The sequence below is a fragment of the Panthera pardus genome, unplaced genomic scaffold, assembly GCF_024362965.1.
Source record: "Panthera pardus isolate Hobbes unplaced genomic scaffold, ASM2436296v1 HiC_scaffold_7, whole genome shotgun sequence".
Lineage (NCBI taxonomy): Eukaryota > Metazoa > Chordata > Mammalia > Carnivora > Felidae > Panthera > Panthera pardus.
In genome coordinates, this window is record NW_026527002.1 from 67,241,383 (window position 1) to 67,260,150 (window position 18,768).

The 18,768-nt window shown below is 43.2% G+C and overlaps 1 protein-coding gene across 2 annotated transcripts in view; it reads right to left on the reverse strand.

Annotated features, from left to right (window-relative positions):
* Window positions 1-18,768, reverse strand: part of WASHC5 (WASH complex subunit 5) — a 63,495-nt gene that overhangs the window by 13,146 nt on the left and 31,581 nt on the right. For both annotated transcript variants that reach the window (XM_019459868.2, XM_019459869.2), the window contains 11 exons: window positions 17,654-17,764; window positions 16,738-16,878; window positions 15,640-15,720; window positions 11,366-11,467; window positions 10,262-10,441; window positions 8,648-8,772; window positions 6,129-6,291; window positions 5,626-5,728; window positions 5,460-5,539; window positions 1,734-1,837; window positions 339-468 (listed from right to left, as the gene is read on the reverse strand). In XM_019459868.2, coding sequence (XP_019315413.1) covers window positions 339-468; window positions 1,734-1,837; window positions 5,460-5,539; window positions 5,626-5,728; window positions 6,129-6,291; window positions 8,648-8,772; window positions 10,262-10,441; window positions 11,366-11,467; window positions 15,640-15,720; window positions 16,738-16,878; window positions 17,654-17,764 — 1,320 coding nt within the window. The remainder of the gene's footprint in view (window positions 1-338; window positions 469-1,733; window positions 1,838-5,459; window positions 5,540-5,625; window positions 5,729-6,128; window positions 6,292-8,647; window positions 8,773-10,261; window positions 10,442-11,365; window positions 11,468-15,639; window positions 15,721-16,737; window positions 16,879-17,653; window positions 17,765-18,768) is intronic.

Consider the following 18,768-nt stretch of genomic DNA (forward strand, 5'->3'; position numbering starts at 1 on the left):
CAAGGATCAATGCCATCATTTAGCAGCAATTCAAATCCCCAACCCCGGACAAACCTAAAACTGATCTCCCACAGACAGAGTACTTCTCGCTTTTTAAGGAACTGCGGCAAACACCGTGTCTCTCGATTCCCATGGCCCCTATCAGGCAGGGAAGGTGTGATTCTCCTGTTACTCGTGGGAGATTGAAACTCAGGGAGAGTGAGGGCTTAAGAGAAGGGAGGTTCCGGGATCGGAACCCAGGTTCTCCCAATATTTTAGCAAGTGACCTGCTGTCCGGGCCGGATCCCCCTCGGTACCATGCGCCTCCCACCACTCTGTTCCTTATTTTAATCGTTGACCTTATTCAGTGGGTTGTGGATGCCGGCTGCCTCCAGGTAGGCTGTGATCTCATACAAGAGTGTGTTGTCTTCTTTGGGGTAAGGAAGTGAAGGGTCTTGATAGTGGGCTTCGATATCTGCTAGGAGAGCCCTAGAGGAGAGACACAAAACAACACGAAGCAGGGATAAATGTTAGCGATGAACGCAATTCATGTAGCAGTCAGTACGGGCTATGACGTCATCTTTCGGGGCCTCAGTTTTCTGATCTGTAAAACGAAGGCTTGATCCTTCTAGTTCTCAATTTCTGTACCAGTGACTGGTTATAAGTGGAAAATTTGACCTAGTATTGTTTTATCTTTTGGAGTTAACCCAAATCAAATGCTTTTACTGTTCCAACTTTTTTGATTAGAAAGAATTTTGTTTCTTATTATTTAATGTTTGACAGAGCGTGAGCAGGGGAGGGGCAGAGAGAGAGGAGGGCAGAAGATCTGAAGCAGGCTCCGTGCTGACAGGCTGATGGCAGCAAGCACAATGTGGGGCTCGAACCCACAAACTGTGAGATCACGACCTAAGCCGAAGTTGGCCCACTCAACTGACTGAGCCTCCCAGGTGACCCTCACTGTTCCAATTTTTCTGAACTGACTGAACTGTTTTCAATACCTGCTTTGTCAAAAGCACTGAGTTACTTATTTATTATTAAAAAAAAAGTTTGTTTTAATTTTATGGAGAGCACACACGCATGAGTGGGGGAGAGGGGCAGAGGGAGCCCAAGATAGAATTCCAAGCAGGCTCCACGCTTAGTGCAGAGACTGACATAGGGCTCTATCCCACGACTCTGGGATCACGACCTGAGCCGAAATCAAGTCAGATGCTCAACCGACTCAACTGAGCCATCCAGGCTCCCCCAGATGTTTATTTTTAAGTAGAGGCTGGAAATGAGAGCAGGTTGCTGGTGAGGTGGAGGATGTGACTGCACTCCGGGATGTGTGCCCACGGCCACTGCTGGTAACTAACACACTTCTAACTGCCCTCCGGATGATCAGTGACCTAGTCCTGTGGAGATCCAGCTGTGCATTTGGTAATAACTGCTTTCTCAAACTGTGCAAGTATTTAGCACAAGGTCTGATGTGTACTAAGTGATCAGTAAACGTTGGCTGAATAAATGAAATCCATCAATAGCGAGTAAGAGAGAGAGAGAGAGAGAGAGAGAAAGAGACTGAGACCAAGAGACAAGACTGAGGGAGGAGGCTTACAAAGACGGGTTCGATTCTGTCTTCCCTGGGAAGGAAGGCCATAGGTGCAGACAGCCTCCTTACCCCAAAAGAACGTAAAAGAGTATGTACTGAAGAAACTGGGGCGCTAACGATAACGAACAATCCGGGCCCACGGATGGCTGTTTCCAACGCCGGCACTTACTTATTGAGATTCTCCAGAGCAGCTGCCAGATGTTTGGAGTCAAACCGACAAGAATAATTTAACTCGTTGGCAATCTGCTGTCTCAGAATCTGCATCTGCCCCACCTGTGAACGAGGAAGAGGAAGAACAGGTGGAACACGCCACGCTGCAAAGGGACGGCAAGGAGGCAACACAAAGACGACAAGTTTTGACTGGAAGGATGACAACATTCCACAGGACTGGACTGGCTCCCCGGTGAAGACCAGCGTCATCCTTGACGGAGCATAAGGAACCCTGCAAGGGATGTGTGGACAGACGCCTATACGCCAACCTCAAATATCCCCAAAGTCTGATATTTTACAAAGTGACCCATTAACGTTTCATTGTTCACGTATCAAAAAGGTGTCTGTATTGAAGCTCTATTTACGACCTTTTGCAATAAGTTCTCCAAGCTTAGTAGCTGCGAATGAGAAGCCCTCCTTCCTTTATTTGTCCTAAACTGAACTTTCTGGAGTCCTAAGGATGCCACTGTACTCCGTTATCCCAAAATTTGGTGAATATAAACCTATCTGGGTCACCTAGGATTACAGTTCACATAATCTTCTGGGTTATAAAATAACTTACATAAATTTTCCAAAAAGGCCCTTCTAACAATGATAAGCCCTCATCCATGGGTTCCTAACCATTTTTTTTTTTTTGGTATCCTGGACCTCTCTGGGAATCTGGGGAAGCCTACTGACACAGTCCAAGAATAATTCTTTTTTTTTCTTTTTAATGTTTATTATTTATTTTTTAAGAGACAGAGACAGAGCATGAGCAGGGGATGGCAGAGAGAGGGAGACACAGAATCCGAAGCAGGCTCCAGGCTCCAAGCTGTCAGCACAGAGCCCGACGTGGGGCTCAAACCCACAAACCTTTAAGATCATGACCTGAACCGAAGTCAGACGCTGAGGTGACTGAGCCACCCAGGCGCCCCAGAATAATTCTTTTAAATGTGCAAAATAAAACATGAAGGATAACAATGGCAGCCAGTTGTAACCAAGTGTAATTCTCAAACTATTCAAAGAAGAGATCTGTGACACAGAATTATGTTAGCGTGGTGGATCAAGCATGTAATTTCCGAGTAGTGATGAGCATAAGCGATACGCGGAGACGTCTAGGACCCCTGCCAGGTGACGGGAAAGTACCTCTGGTCACGTCTGGGGCGGAGTTCACATCATTCCAACAAAGTCCCAGTTGTTGGCATCAGGAAGTCAAAAGTAGACTGTAACTTTCTGTGCCAGTGAATTCCTTCTTGTCTGTTCTAGGGAAGCTATCCCCAAAAGATTAGCAAGAGAGAGAGAGAGAGGAGGAGGAGGAATAGGGGGAAGGTGTTTTATAATGTTAGCAACGGTGAGGGAGGAATAGACACATTTCCTCTGAGTGGTTGGCAGCAGAGAAAGGTTAAGAAAAAAAGAGGGGCCTTCCCGAAGAGCAAAGAAAAGATATTTAGATAAATGGAGCTCGTAACAGTTAAAAGCGTTAAATGGCCTCAGATGTATTACTTTTGGCCACTATTCTTACTAGATTATTATTCTAGTTACATGAAAAAAATAAAATCCAAAAAAATGTCTTTATAAGAAACCTTTAGAAATAGAAAAATACTATTATTTAAAAATTAGAATAGGGCAAGGCCAAGAAGACAGTGGGTTCCCATCAGGCCACTCAAAAATGTCCTTTCAACTTTGATCTGCCCCATGTAATTCCTTCTTTTTAATGTTTATTGTTGACAGAGAGAACGAGAGAGTGTGAGCAGGGGCGGTGCAGAGAGAGATGGGAACACAGAATCTAAAGCAGGCTCCAGGCTCTGAGCTGTCAGCACAAAGTCTGAAATGAGGCTCGAACTCACGAACCATGAAATCATGACCTGAGCCGAAGTTGGATGTTTAACCGACTGAGCCACCCAGGTGCCCCCCCACTCCTGCTCTGCCACGTAATTCCCTCTTAATTCTACTCTATGTCCAGGATTCCCTTAGAAAATACCAATCTAGAAATGGAAACAGAAGTAAAGGCAGTTTCACCTAACTTGCTCTCATTTAAATATTGAATCTCAGTGACCAACATTTTCTCTTCGGTGCTCACCTACTACAAGCCTTTAAGAAGATTCTGGAGAGACTAAGGAGCCTGGGAGGTGATGCTATCTACCTGTCTAGAGAGATCTTTGGGTTGTCATCTTTCTGCGTTTCTCTAGAGTTGCACGGATAGGGCAGCCACAACCGCATACGGCTATTTAAATTCAAATGGATTTAAATGAATAAAATTTAAAATTCAGTTCCTCACTCCCACAAGCCATGTCTTAAGCGCTCAGTACCTACATGGGGCCAACGGCTACCAGCAAACAGTGCAGAATATCTCCATCACTGTTCCAGATCAGCAAAAGACAAAAGGACAAATTGGTCCTTTGAGGGCTTTATGTAAAGAGCACTGACTTGCCGAGATACTTGGGTGATGACTGAAGTACCAGCAATTACGACTCACAGAGGTCTGTAAGAGCCACTAGGGAACCTCTCTGACGCATCCCTGCGACCTCCCTCAGCCTCCCACAGAGGTGAGACTCAGGCCTGTCTGACCTCAGGTAATTCTCCATTCCTCCTGAAAGCTTTCCAGCAGTTAGAAACTTAGCCTGAGAAGCTCTCGATACCTGGAAATCACGTGGCTAAGGGACGTCCAGACACGGAACGAGAGGACATCCAGCAGAGCCAGAGGCTCTGTGTGTTACCTAATCTAAGTTTCCAAATTAAAACAAATTTTTTTTCACTGCAATTATGGGAAATATATTGTGAATTTGGCTGAGGCACCACGAGTACTGTCTCAACGAACAACTAACAGAATTGGGAGCAAGAGAATGGAACTTCCGCAAATTCCCACAGCAGCCTACGCTTTTCCTGTGGTAGGTGATGTCTGTAACCATGGATTAGTTTTCCACCAGGAAACCTCCTCTTTCCCACGAGACAGCACGTAGGCTTTCTGAGGGGGGCAGCTAGTGTTTCCTTCAACTCTGTCTCGTAGCACGTGACAAAGATTTGCACATGAGTGTTCGACAAAGCGTTGCTGAAGGTCTTGGGTCATCATGTGATGAGAGAAAGACACGCGGAACACGCAAAGCCAGTGCCACAGCGTGAAGGCAGGAGCACAGATGAGCGACTCCTAAAGCGACTTGGATTTCCATCCGCCATGTTAATCTCTTCACCTCACTTTCTTACTCGTTTCCAAAGACCCGGTGTTCTCTGCAGGGTGTAAGGATAACTTGGGTCCTAGAGAACTTGGCTTTGTAACATCTGTGCGGACACAAGAGGGGAGAGAGGCAAATGTCCTGTTCTAGCACCTACTTGGAGAGGACCAGGGCTGGACACTGACAGAGCCGCTCAGTAAATAAACCTGTCACACCTCAGGACGGAGCACCCCTGAGGGAGGAAGGTTTCCATCTCCTAGTGTGAAAGCACTTCTTGCTCTAGGTCGTTCCAAAAAGAAACTGCTTTCTTCAGGTTAAGCAAAACGATGGGCCACATAAATGAAAACATACTCGAGAACAGCCCAGAAAGGAAGATAAAGGACAAATGAACTTAGAAATAATGATAAACTGAAGTGTTGTATTTTTGCTTTGATGACGCAAGAAGGAAGAGTAGCTTTCTTTGGGTGACAAAGTTACAAGAAGATAATAGTTGAAAAAATACAGTACTGATGATCACCCTCTCTCCCATAACATACCTTCATTATAGCCTCGAGATAAGCTGTCCAAATCTTCTGTGTTTTGGCAATGGCGGAAAGATAAATTTTATTCGAATTTGCTGAAAGGTGAAAATAAAATTTTCTATTTAGTAAATCTGGAAAAGCTAGTGTTACCTCCATCTCAGACTGGTTTCAGAACACTTACCCACTATGCTTTTTAGGGGGCTGACAGCATTCATAAGGGTTTTCAAGGTATCCTGCACAGTTCTGTCTCTCAGGATAATTTTCTGAAACATACTGAGGAAATTCTAAAACACGAAGACACAACAGAAGAACCAAACATAATGAACAAAATGAACAACACTCCAATGAACTCAAATGTGTATGGAACACAGCCTGGGCTAAGTCATAAAATGTTATAAAGGATGACAGGGAAACGGCAACTTCTAGGTCCTGTTAGAAATACCCCTTGCTCGGAGGAGTTGTTGGTTTCAAAGAGAGTCTCAACTTCCTCACACGAAACTCCCAAAACCGGTCCACCCAAAAAACTACCGTGTTGGCCAAGGAAATTCTAGTGTATTCTCAATTCTTATCTACCTGACAAGAAGCATGTATGTGTGTGCCTCGTGTCAGGATAGGAAAGCATGAAAGAAAAGTTAAATCTCTCCCAGGGTAGCAGGAACCATGCATGAAGGCCGAAAGGCTCACCTGTAGCTCTTTGACAATCATAAAGCACAGAAGCCTGTCTAACCCGTTCAGACCAAAAGTCCCCAAGGTGGTCTGGATTTCTGAGAAGAGCCGGCTGCTGGTCACTTCTTGGTGAGTCTTCATATCATACCAAGTGTTCAGCTGGTCAATGTGACATGTCATTCTAAAGGAAAGACAAAAAACTCAAAACCCAAAAGCAGCTCAGAGGTCATCCTGAGGAGATGGGGGACGTAACAGGATTTGGGCACCAGATATAAGGGATGACATGACGTGATTTGTTTAATAACGTCTGCGTCCAGGCACCCAGTGTATCTCACGGTGAATGCCCAATGGGCCAGGAAGGCAAAATTCAGTGAAATCACCGTTTCCTGCCCTATGCCAGGTCACCGCTTGGACTAATTCATTTCCACTGAGTTGGACTGTTGTTTGGAGCTGAGCGGAGAGGCCAAGGTCGGATTTGGCTGTCAGGCTGGAAGGCATTAGCGCCCAGTTTTCGCTCCACGGCGTCTTTCCTTAAATTCCCAAAGATCGGGATGTAAGAGGCTCGTGCCATTTCCACTTTGATAAGAAAAGAACTTTGAATCCTGCTGCCCTATCAAACATCTGTGGCTATGGCAACAAAGACGTTTCGTCTCTCCTCCCAGTTCTGGTCACCAAACCAATGATTCCTTTTAGACTCAGGAGTGCGTGGACGGCAATGCTAACAACCAATGGTATTTACTGAGCACTTCTTCGGTGTCAGGTTCTGTGCTCTTCAGGGTCATTGTCGTCATGGCTCTGCAATACATAAGCTGTGTGACCCTTGTTTTACAGATGACACAACAGAGCGAGGCCTGATTCCAACACCATATCCTTAACCACCATCTTCCTGTTCTCAAGTGCTGGCACGGGGACCTTAAATCACTTAAAAACATGTGCCCAGATCCCATTCCTGGGGTTTGACTCAGCAGGTCTGGGGTGGAAGCCCAGCCTCTGAAATTCCAGTGAACTCCACAGACGACACGCCCCCAGTTCTAAGACACATCTTTAAGGACATATCTTTAAGAAATGAGGCACGGGAGCGAAGGAAGCTTACATCTGGAAGTAAATGAGAAGAACAAGATTTCCAGAACTGCATCCTACTTTAAGGCTTCGAAGAGTCCTGATTCGATCACCCAGGGCTGGCACTCTGAATGTGTCACTTGAGAGGCTCCCCATGTCGATGAGTAAGCCAATAACATGACATGGAAATCCCAAGCATGCTTAATCCTTCCTACAAGTCTTAACATGGCATTAGGTGGATAGTCTTCTAGAAGGGCTTCGGTGACCCACCCATGGGTACCCAGAAAGCAGGTGTTACAAAATGTTTTGGATCATTTACTCCTTTTGGCCCATGAGTCACAGACAAAGTTCATTTACGCTGTAACTTTTGGAAGAAGTTTACACATAGTGTACCAAGTTGCATAACTTTTGAAGAGATAAAATAAGCCAGAATTTGAAGGCTGTACAAAGGAGACATGTCATAAGGCCATTTAGCTTACACAAATTCAACTATGCATGCACAGCTGGACAGAGAAAGAAGAGAAGTCCTCTTTTCCTGGGTAATCCCACCAACCATTCTACTCAGTGAGCATGTGCACAGGGGTAGACAGGACACAGAAAACGCGAGCCTGCCCTTCCTTCAGCTGGGCTTCGTACCAACTACCTCATCAGAAGCTCAACTGAGAAGGAGAAGGAAAATGAGACGTAATGAGGGAAGGAGTGTGCAAGGGTCTCCCGTGGTGCCCACCTAAACTATTCTTAAGGGTGGTTTTGACCACAGGAGATGTTCCCTCATGTGACTGTGTATATAAACTGTGATCCACTGTATGCAAAGCTACACAGCCTGCCCTTAACAGCACGGCACTTAAGAGCTGGGCCCTGGAGTCAGAGGGCTGGTGTGTATTCTGGATCCACCATTTAGACCCAGATCTTGGGCAAGTGACTTAGCTTTACTAAGCCTCAGTTACTTCCCTTTAACATGGGAAGAATAACAATGCCTATGTCAGAGATGGCTGTAATGAGTATCAGGGATGCGTACAATGTGCTGAAAAGTGTGTACAAGGTAAATGTTACACAAGTGCGTGGGTGGGGGGGGTAATCTCCAAAGGTCAGGGTCTGATAAATGTAAGACCTGGTGGCTGGAATGGAGGAGTGTGCCACAGTTACAGGTATAGATGAGCGAATCCGTAATAAAAAAAGTTTTAACGTACTAGGGAGTCTGCAGGCCCAAGTGAGTAGAATGTTAGTTGGAAAGTGAGAAGAACATAAAACTAAAAGGTGGCTGAACAGACCTGAAAGTTATTTTGATCTCCATTTCCTTGGACTGGGGTCTCCTTAGTCCCACTGCAGAAAATACCCAGCCTCAAAAAAAGTGACTCTAATAAACCCACTAGAGTGGATCCAAGTGTGGTAGGAACAAGGGTGTGATTTGAGGAAGATGTTCAGAGACTTCTATTGTCCACAGTGTTCAAGGCCCAGTGGAATTTAGATACACCTACTTTGGGTCTGTGATCCTCAAGATTTCTCTGCAGAGTCGACCAATAAATGTTACAGACTCGTCCACAGGGGTAAACTTTGGTATTGGGATATGAGTAGACTGGTACATACTCTGCCAGTCCTGAATCTAGAAACAAAACAAAACAAAACAAAACAAAACCATGAACACTTAGTACAGTGGGCCCTTGAACAACACAGGGGCTAGGGCGCTGACCCACACACGGTTGAAAATCCACATACAACTTTTGAGTCACCTAACACTTAACTACTAATAGCCTACAGTTGACCAGAAAAGCCTTATCAATAACATAGTCCATTACCATATATTTTGTATGTTAAATGGATTATACATTGTATTTGTACAACATAAGCTAGAGAAAAATGTTAAGAAAATCATAAGGAAGAGAAAATATATTTTACAGTACTGTACTGTATCTATTGGGAAAAACCAGTGTATAAATGGACCCCTGCAGCTCAAAATGAACCCATGCAGCTTAAATCCGTGCTACTCCAGGGTCAACCGTATGTCTTTGATAAGATAACCAGTTATTCTTTTTCTACCTAGTTTTACAAATATGATGTTGCATAAACAGTGACAATAAATGCTCCTTGGTTTGGAAGAAAAAACTTAAAACTGGGTAATAGCCCCCGAGAAATGCTACATGTAACATTTATAAAAGAAGAAATATTTGTGAAAAGTGAAGTGACTGAGGAGAAGTTAAAAGAGAGATGGGAATTTCTGGCTTTTTGTCTTCTAGGTTAACATGCATCGACATGATAATAAGATTCCAAAATATCACAAGGCTGGAAGATGCTTAATCCTTCAAAAATGTCACCTGAATCACGTCAGTTCCCTAATCACAAACTTACTCCTTGTCAACTACTGACTAAAAATCAAACTTCTCAGCCATGACACTTAAGAATCTGGTGTTCAAACAACCCAATTAAAAAATAGGCAAAGGACTTAAGTACACATTTCCCCAAAGAAGACATCCAAATGGTGAATGAGCACACGAAAAGATGCCCAACATCATTAGCCACCAGGGAAATGCAAATCAAAACCACAATGAGATACCCTTTCACCCCTACGGGGGCGTCTAGAATTTTTTTAAAAGAGCAAAACAAGAAGCGTTGGCAAGGATATGGAGAAATGAGAACCCTCAGATGCTGCTGGAAAGAATGAAAAATGCTGCAGGTACTGTGGAAAATGGTCTGGTGGTTCATCCGTAAGTTAAACATAGAACTACCACATGACCCAGCAATTCTGCTGTTATGTGTCTACTCCGATCAGGCCAACTGAACTCCTTGATCAAGCCTTCTGAACTCTTGATCACGGGAGTTATGACATTTACAACAGCTTCATTCTGTGGCCATTTAATTACATCTCCCTCCTCCTTAGGACGGTAAACTCTTGGAGGTCAGGTGTCCTATAAACTTTTCTGGAACCCTCACGGCTCCTGAATGTACTCTGAAGGGATCTGTGACTATCTAATGCTAACCGATTTTTAGTAACTATTTAAATAAATTTTCTTATTGCTATTTCTGAGGCTCAGGGCATGTATTTTAAATGTCTGAATAACAAATACGGTCCAGAATTTTAAAATTTACTTAGATACCTTTGTTCTTAAGAAGTTATTACACTCTTGTTCCACATTATAATTTATAATACGAGAAACTTCTTCCTGCCAAATCTTCAGACCATAAATGTTGACATAGTCCTGTATGTACTCAAAAGAGCGATGGAATCCATCCATGGTAGCCCCCAACTCTTTCAGCTTGGGCATCAACTCACTTGGCTGTGCAAAAGAGGAAACACAAATCTATTACAGTGGGGTAGACTGTCAACCACTAATATCTACATTAGACTTTAAATAAGACCCCTCTCTAAAACACAGTGAGAGTTTAAGAGAGCTTTGGGGAAATACCCATTTCCTACCTCATCCAGCATGAGTGGCAACTTATGTCAGACATTCAGCAAAGAAGAGGTTTCATTCATTTGGGAGGGGAGTCTCACACAAAAGAATATGGAAAATGAACGTTGATGATTTCTCTCATGTCATTTGATGAATACATCCAACCTTCAAATACTTAAAATATTTTAAATTGAATTTACTGGAGTGAAAAGAACCCTAGATACAAGTTCTAGGCCCATTTTTGTTTTCCTCCTGAGAAAAATGATCTGTTAGGTCAAGGCAAATAAAAAATTACAGGCCAGGGGCACCTTAGTGGCTCAGTCGGTTGGGTGCTGACTTCAGCTCAGGTCATGATCTCGTGGTCTGTGGGTTCGAGCCCCGCATCAGGCTCTGTGCTGACAGCTCAGGGCCTGGAGCCTGCTTCGGATTCTGTGTCTCCCTCTCTCTCTGCCCCTCCCCTGCTTGCTCTCTGTCTCTGTCTCTCTAATAATAAACATTCAAAAAAAAAAAAAAAATTACAGGCTTTATAGTCCCGATCTGCTTTAGGGTTAAGAAATTCTTTTAAGAAGTGACCCTGAATCACAGACATCCGTTCAATTCTTAAATTGGGGGATCAACAAGGAAAGGACTGGTTTTGGTAAGGATTTTCTTATCATAAGAAAGGATTAAAACATAGGATCAAAAAACACATCAGTGTATTGCGCTGCCCATCATATATCAGGTATGTGTTAGGAGGAAAGGTGTTGTTCACGCCAGTTCTGCAAGCTGGGCAGAGAGAAAGGACAGACCCACGTGGTCATCTGGTACCTTGGCTCGGGGGTTGAAGATCAGTCCCTTATGAAGAGCAAAAGCAACACGTTTAACTAGCTCCTTTCTTATTCCATCTTCCAGCAACTGTTTTGGATCCACCTACGTGCAAAGCAAAAAGCAAAAAATGGCCGTGAGGAAAAGTTCAGCCATGACGAAACCCAAAGGAAAGACAGTTTCTGCAATCTGCAGGGAAGCACTTTCCCACCCCATTTCCCAGCGATTGGGACTTTTCTCCTTTCCTGTCTCTTTGATCTTGCGCAGCTTGGACAGAATTGTTGAACCTGTCACCTCCTTAGGACTCGGCTGGCCTCCGTAAAATTCATGATGGTAATTTCACAACATGACATCCCAAAGATGGTGGGTATGAAGATTTTTAAAGTGCCTCTCTCATTTTAATCATTTCATTAAAAGTAAAAAGTGCCTTTTCTTCTCACCAGGAGCAGAGGGGAATGAACGGCCTGGCCTTGCCTTTCTTCCAGACGCCATCTACATGCGCATGAGCAAGCTCAAACTTGGGCTTGGACAGACTTAACAATTCTCTTTTCTTCCAGCATTCTTGGAATGCTGTTTGTAATTAGGGAGATAAAACAGGAAGGCAAATCTGCTATCTACCTCTATAAGCTGATTTTGCTGGTTCTTTTTTCTGTAATGAGAAAGCATCCATTATTCCCTAAAAGACAGTCTCCTGTCAAATCCAGAAAACATCAAATAGGTTTAACATAATCCCTTGAAATTCCCTGCAACTTGTTTCTTATATTTTCAATTTGCAAAGTACCATTACTTTTAAAAGTCATAAAGACAAACGGATGGGTTCCATCTGGGTTTGATTATATTTAAACTTTAAGAATGGCAATTGCAATGAAAGTTACACAAAATACAAGAGCCAGGGAAACATGCTGAGCTACACCATGACTATACAATCAGCAAAAGCCAGACTTCGGACAAACAACAAGTCAGAGGCTGTGGGTTCCTGACCAGATAAACTGTGAGAAAGGAAAAGAATGGAGGAGAAACCTGAAGACTTAAAAGATAGAATGTATTTTTTTTTAAATGTATTGTCAACAGATTGACTTTAGATAATAAAACTCTAAATGGAGAGACTAGGACTAGGTCAGGGCACATGAGGAGGATCCTGGGGTAGGAGCTGGGAAATTATATTTCTTGACTTGGGTGGTGGTTGTAATAACCCATTAAACTATGTAAATGGATCTACAGCTTTCAGTACTTGTGCCCTATTTCACAATACAAAGGTAAATTATAACTAGATATAATCAGCGAGGAAAAAGAAATCAAAGAAGTAACATGACATTCTCAAAGAAATACTCCTTATAAAGAACAGATTTAGTGAGGGGCACCTGGGTGGCTCAGTCGGTTGAGCATCCAAGTGTTGATTTCAGCTCAGGTCACAATCTCATGGTTCGTGAGTTCAGGCTCTGAGATCAGCTCTGCATTGATGGCGCCAAGCCTGCTTGAGATATTCTCTCTCTCTCTCTCTCTCTCTCTGTCTCTGCCCCTCCTGCCACTCGCATACATGCACACACGTGTGCATGCTCTCTCTCTCTCAAAATAAATAAACGTTAAAAAAAAAGATTCTTTATAAAAAAAAACAGATTTAGTGAAAAAGGGTTAACTGTTTTCAAGAAAACAAAGGTCTTAAATGGTCCTTCCAATTTTTCTAAACCTTGCACCAATCTATAGAGTGCTTGCAGCTTAGAGAATGCCCCTTGCACACAGCCCCTTCCCTCACATTTCTATCCCCTCCTCTGAAGTTAATAACAGTTAACCCTTTTCACATGGATCCTCCAGACCTTTCTCTATTAACTTCTACACATAAATATTGTCCTCCATACATAGTTAATTTAAAAAGTCTAAATGGGACCATAATACGTATGTACACACACACACACACACACACACACACACACACACACACACACACACTGTTCTGCAATTTGCTTTTTCCACTTTAAATTTTAGAAATCTTTTGGTGGTAAAAGCTTTTTTTAACTTTTATTTCTTTTTGAGAGACAGAGACAGAGTGCGAGTGGGGGAGGGGCAGAGAGAGAGGGAGACCCAGAATCCGAAGCAGGCTCCAGGCTCTGAGCTGTCAGCACAGAGCTTGATGCGGGGCTCAAACCCACGAACTGTGAGATCATGGCCTGAGCCGAAGTCAGAGGCTAACCACCCAGGCGCCCCGAGTGGTAAAAGCTTTTTGAACGGCAGCCAAACAATCTCCAGTAGGAACACACCATGATATATTCAGCCATTCTCTCACTGATAAATGCTTAGATTATTTCTATTCTTTTTTTGTATGGCTACCTCCGACAATGAACATCTATACATACATCTCTGTGTATATCTCACTTGTTTTACGTCATATGGATTAAAGGACACTTACACTTTTTATAAATGTTTGAAATAGATGCTTAACATTAGCGGGCTGAAGACTTGTGAGGGCCACCGGATCTGTTACCGAAAGCCGAACTGTTAGACTGGCAGAGAAAGTCTACTGGGTTGAATATGGTCAAGATGATATTCTCCCTGGCTCTCATCTGAAAGACTGTAGCAAAAGATCTGCCTTTTTCATAAGCAGGCTTTCTTTTGATAATTATTGTTAATTATGAGGTTTTATTATATCCTTTCTGTACTGGTCATTTTGCATGTAAGATGCTTAATCTGGTCCCAGGATTTATCACCACTTTATGGATTAGTAAGAAGTGACTACCTCCATGTATACTCTTTGCATATCAACTGAACTAAACTGGCATCAGGTCTAAAGGATGTTCAGTGGATTCTGTGAATATTCTAGGAGTACAATGGTATTTCAGCACACATCCAGAAACCATACACTAAAGTTTCATTTCTATTTAGGTTTTCTTGGATTTTATTAACATAAGTGTTAATCCGGCAATTCAATAGATACACATTTAAAAAAAAAAATCAGAAATATATAGATTCCACTGATGTCTGATAAATGAAAAAGAAATACAAGCACCATGAACTCTGTGAATGGGCACATCTCTAGTCATCATAGGATTACAAATTAAAATAGTATGGAGATAACACTTTATACTCTTTGGGGAGCAAAAACTAAAACATAGATAGTAGCACATATTGTCAAAAATGTGGACAGACACCAGAGAAACAGTCATTTCAGAAGGCAATCTGGCAGTAGTGAGAGAAATTAAGTATAAATATACCCTAAGACCTAGTGACCCAGACCTGGGGAGGCAGATTTCAGACACAGGCCCTACAGCAGGGACATGTTCAGAGATGCTCATGATAATGGGGAGCGTTGGAGTGAAAATGACAATAACATAGGTGTCTGGGTCTTGGGGAATGGTTAAGTAAAATGTACAATTCTACACAGCAGTAAGAAGTAACCAACGGCCCAACCCACAGCAATACAAACAAATTTCAAAAGCAGTAACTAGCGAGAAGAGTTGGAAAAAAGAATGAGCCTTAGAGTACAATATGATGTAGACAAATCAAACACATGCACACATAAAGTAACACCTCATGTTTAAAATACGGGATTACTTGCCTCTTTAGGGGCAGAAATCAAACATATAGAGCGGGTGCTTTTGGGGATGGAAATGGGAATGGGTGTCCAGATGAGAAAGAAAGGATGAAGAGAGGAACGTGCACGCATCAGTGAGGACAATGGCCAGACAATGATGATGGGTTAGGATCAGCTCAGCTCTCTGCACCTGAGATGCAATATAAAAATACTAAAAGGAAAGAAGGGTGGGAGAGAGTGAGCCAGCTGTTTGGCCAAAGGGAAACGAACTATTTTGTTTCATTATTACAAAAATTCAATAAGTGGCGCCTGGGTGGTTCAGCAGGTTAAGCATCCAACTTTGGCTCAGGTTATGATCTCATGGTTTGTGAGTTCAAGCCCCGAATGGGGCTCTGCACTGACAGTGCAGAGCCTGTTTGGGATTCTCTCTCTCACCCTCTCTCTCTGCCCCTTCCCCACTCTCTCGGTCTCAAAATAAATGATAAAAATTTTTTTTTAATAAAAAAATTCAATAAAATGGATTTTTCTTAGATTTAAGTAACTCTTGGGCATGATGAAAAATCAGGATTATAATGCTCTCCCTTCCTCCATCAACAAACGAGTAAAATGAAGATGGAGAGCTGCATGTGAAATAGTAAGGGACCCAAGATGACAATCGCCTTCCCTGTTCCCCATGGGAGAAACACCCTGGTGATCCAAACTAAGAGTCTTATTACTACAAGGCCACGTGGATGAGTGTCAAAGCCGTTACCTTGATGATGCCAACCAAAGTTGTCTTCATCATTAAGATGCCTTCAGTAAAAATGGAAATAGCGTGAGTAAGCTTGGCAACCTTTAACAAAGAAAAAAAAGTTAATGAAGTACTTCAGATAAAAGACCCATCCTTTCTAAGGGAAGTGAAAATAACTGGCTGACAGCCTGAAATGAACAAAGACAGCGGGAGTGATGGGCCCCGGTCAGAAATGAGGTGCTGTGGTGTAAGCAAGGCACTGCCATTGGACATGCTGGGCAGGGTCAGCAGACATGAAACAGTTCTTAAACGCTGACCAATCATCTCCCCTTCTTTGGGCCTCAGTTTCTCATACATAAAAGGCAGGCAGGATTCTGCCTGAGATGGATGGTCCTTTCCAAGTAGAAAAGGCTCACCAAGAGTCTAAAAAGTTAATCTTTACCACTTTCTACGAGTTTTTTCAAGCCACACCGGGAGGCACTGATATGGTAGACAGGTGCTGTGTTTTTGAGTTAGAATAAGTATGTAAATTTCAAGCTTGAAGATTGAAATTCCTGATAAAATTTTTGGAGCTGTGTCAGAGGTGGCAGAAATTGATGCTGGGATGAAAGGTGATGACAGTGGACTTCATAATGTCAATTTCCACTTGATTTCACTTTTTTTCACATCTTTAATTTTAAGTTCAGGAGAAAGAAAAGCAGAGGTATTTGGGAGGAATCACCTCTGAGGCTGCTTACTTATTGAGTGGCTTCACAGTCTGGCTGTAGGAAATGGTTTAATGGAATCCAGATTACTTTGAGCCATTGATCTGATGTACAAAGCAGGAACCCGAATGCAAAAGGTCTAGGCAATCTAACCCAAAGAGAAGGGCTGGTTCATCAGGGCTGTTCACGGAGAAAAGAGGCCAGCTGAGCTCCCCGTCCTCTGAGAACACTCAGGCAGGCAAGGCCTGAAATAACCCAGGACGCGGTAACAAATGAAGCTATCACAGGAGAGTAGGAAAAGACAAATCATAATTGGTCTGGTGCTCCTAGGGATATGGCAGGCGACACAGACCCGTGACACATCGTGGTTTGGGTTTTAAATCATCAAAAGGCAGAAGTTAAAGGGACACGCCACCTCGTATCGTGGGCCAAGCTGAGCATAGTCCCTCAGTTTGTCTTTGTCCAGGCGGGTTGGCACTTCAATGATATCGTGGGTCTGAAGCTTTATGATCTTTAGAAGAGAAGTAAACATGCTTTCTGGAATGATCTGCAAAACCTTTAGTGAAAGAGAAAAGAAGGAAAACAGTTGGACATGTCTTTTATTTTTCTTAGCTGATAAATGCCAGGATGGCAGTTAAGACAGCACCACCTTGTACACACAGGCATTTGTCTACAGAAAGGGACGGGAAGGGACTTAAGGAGGTACTTTAATATCTGCTCTCAGGCCCACGGCTACATTCTTTCAAACGTTAATTGCTCACAAGATACACAGCTAATCCCCATACACGTGCAGCAAAAAGATGTATCTTTTCCACGTTATAAACTTGTAAAAGACTGAGGTTCAGAGATGTTAAGTAACGTGGCCGTGGTGCAGTCAGCAGGTGACACAGCGAAATTTTGCAGCCAGGTCTGTCTGGCTCCACGCTGTACCGTAAGTTACTGAAACGAGGACCAAAGTTCCCGGGAAAACTTACAGCTCCGACTAGGATGTGCTGGATCTAGATCTGGTTCTTTTACCAACTAGCTCTGTGACTTTAAAGAAGCCAATATGATCTCTATTCCTCAGTTTCTGTTAAGCGCAGAATGGGAGTTAATACCACCAGCACTTAAAAACAGGTGTAAAAGTTCTCTGAAAGTAAAAACACATCTGCATATCCACAATACCAGTAAGAGTAAGTTTATTTTCAGGTATTGCAAGTTTCTGGAATCAAGTTAAGAGTAAGGGAAAGGAACACGGGTATACTTTTCATGGGGCCCCAAGCATCCTCTTTGTATTTAGAAGAGCAGTCAGTTTGCCCATAAAATAAATGTCACCTTGATGCATTTCTTACCTTTCTCACATAGGACACCAATTCACCAGAGTAATATTGGGACACACTGAGAAGGTCAGGACTATTTGCTTGATTAATACGAAGAAGGGGAAGATCGAGGGCAGAGGCAAGCTGCAAGAAAAGTAGGTACATGTGTTTCTCCATTTCCAGAAGTCCTAGAAATCTCTTTCCAGAAATAGTAACATACAACAAAGCTCTGGGGCTTTACCCAAGGTAATGCAACAACCACTGACTCATCAAAGTCATTAATAGTTTCTGACGATGATACACTTTCTAAAAAAACGACAGTCATCTGCTTTGGTAGTGATTCTCAAATTGTGGTCCCCGGACCAGCAGCATCAGCATCAGCATCGGCCAGGACTTGTTACAGATGCCAATTTTTTTTTTTTTATGCTTATTTACTTTTGAGAGAGAGAGAGAGAGAGAGAGAGAGAGGGAGCGCAAGCACAAGCAGGGAAGGGGCAGAGAGAGAGGGAGACACAGAATCTGAAGCAGGATCCAGGCTCTGAGATGTCGGCACAGAGCCCGACGCGGGGCTCGAAGTCCTGAACAGCGAGATCATGACCTGAGCAGAAGTCAGACACTTAACTGACTGAGCCCCTCAGGTGCCCCCCACCCCAGGTGATTCTGATGCCCCTCAAGTTTGAGAGCCACTGTGTTCCAGAAGGCAGCTACTCTTCCACGGAAATCAGACACTGTGACTGATGGCTGACTGTACTCATTCCAAACTGAGAGGTCACAGCATGGAAGAAGTACCGTTATTTTCTGTACCACTCGGAAAGAAGCGAACACGCTGACGGTGAACTACGATGTGCCGTCAGTCATAAAACCCATCCCCAATTAGAGAGATGTTTAAATACGAAAGAAAGTGCATCTCAGAACTGATACATGAGGCAACTCTGTCAGAAGACGCTGAGTAAATTTTTGTTCATTTCTCTCGATCTGGAATTATCTTGGGAGCACAGCTACCCTTGTGTTGTCCACCACTGTTCCCTAACCTTTGGAGGGGATCCTAGCTTGTAGCAGAGGCTCAACAAGAGTTTTTTTTAAATGAGTAAGTAAAAGGACTTACTTCACATCTAGGGAAAAAAGGACCCACATTTTTAGTATACTGG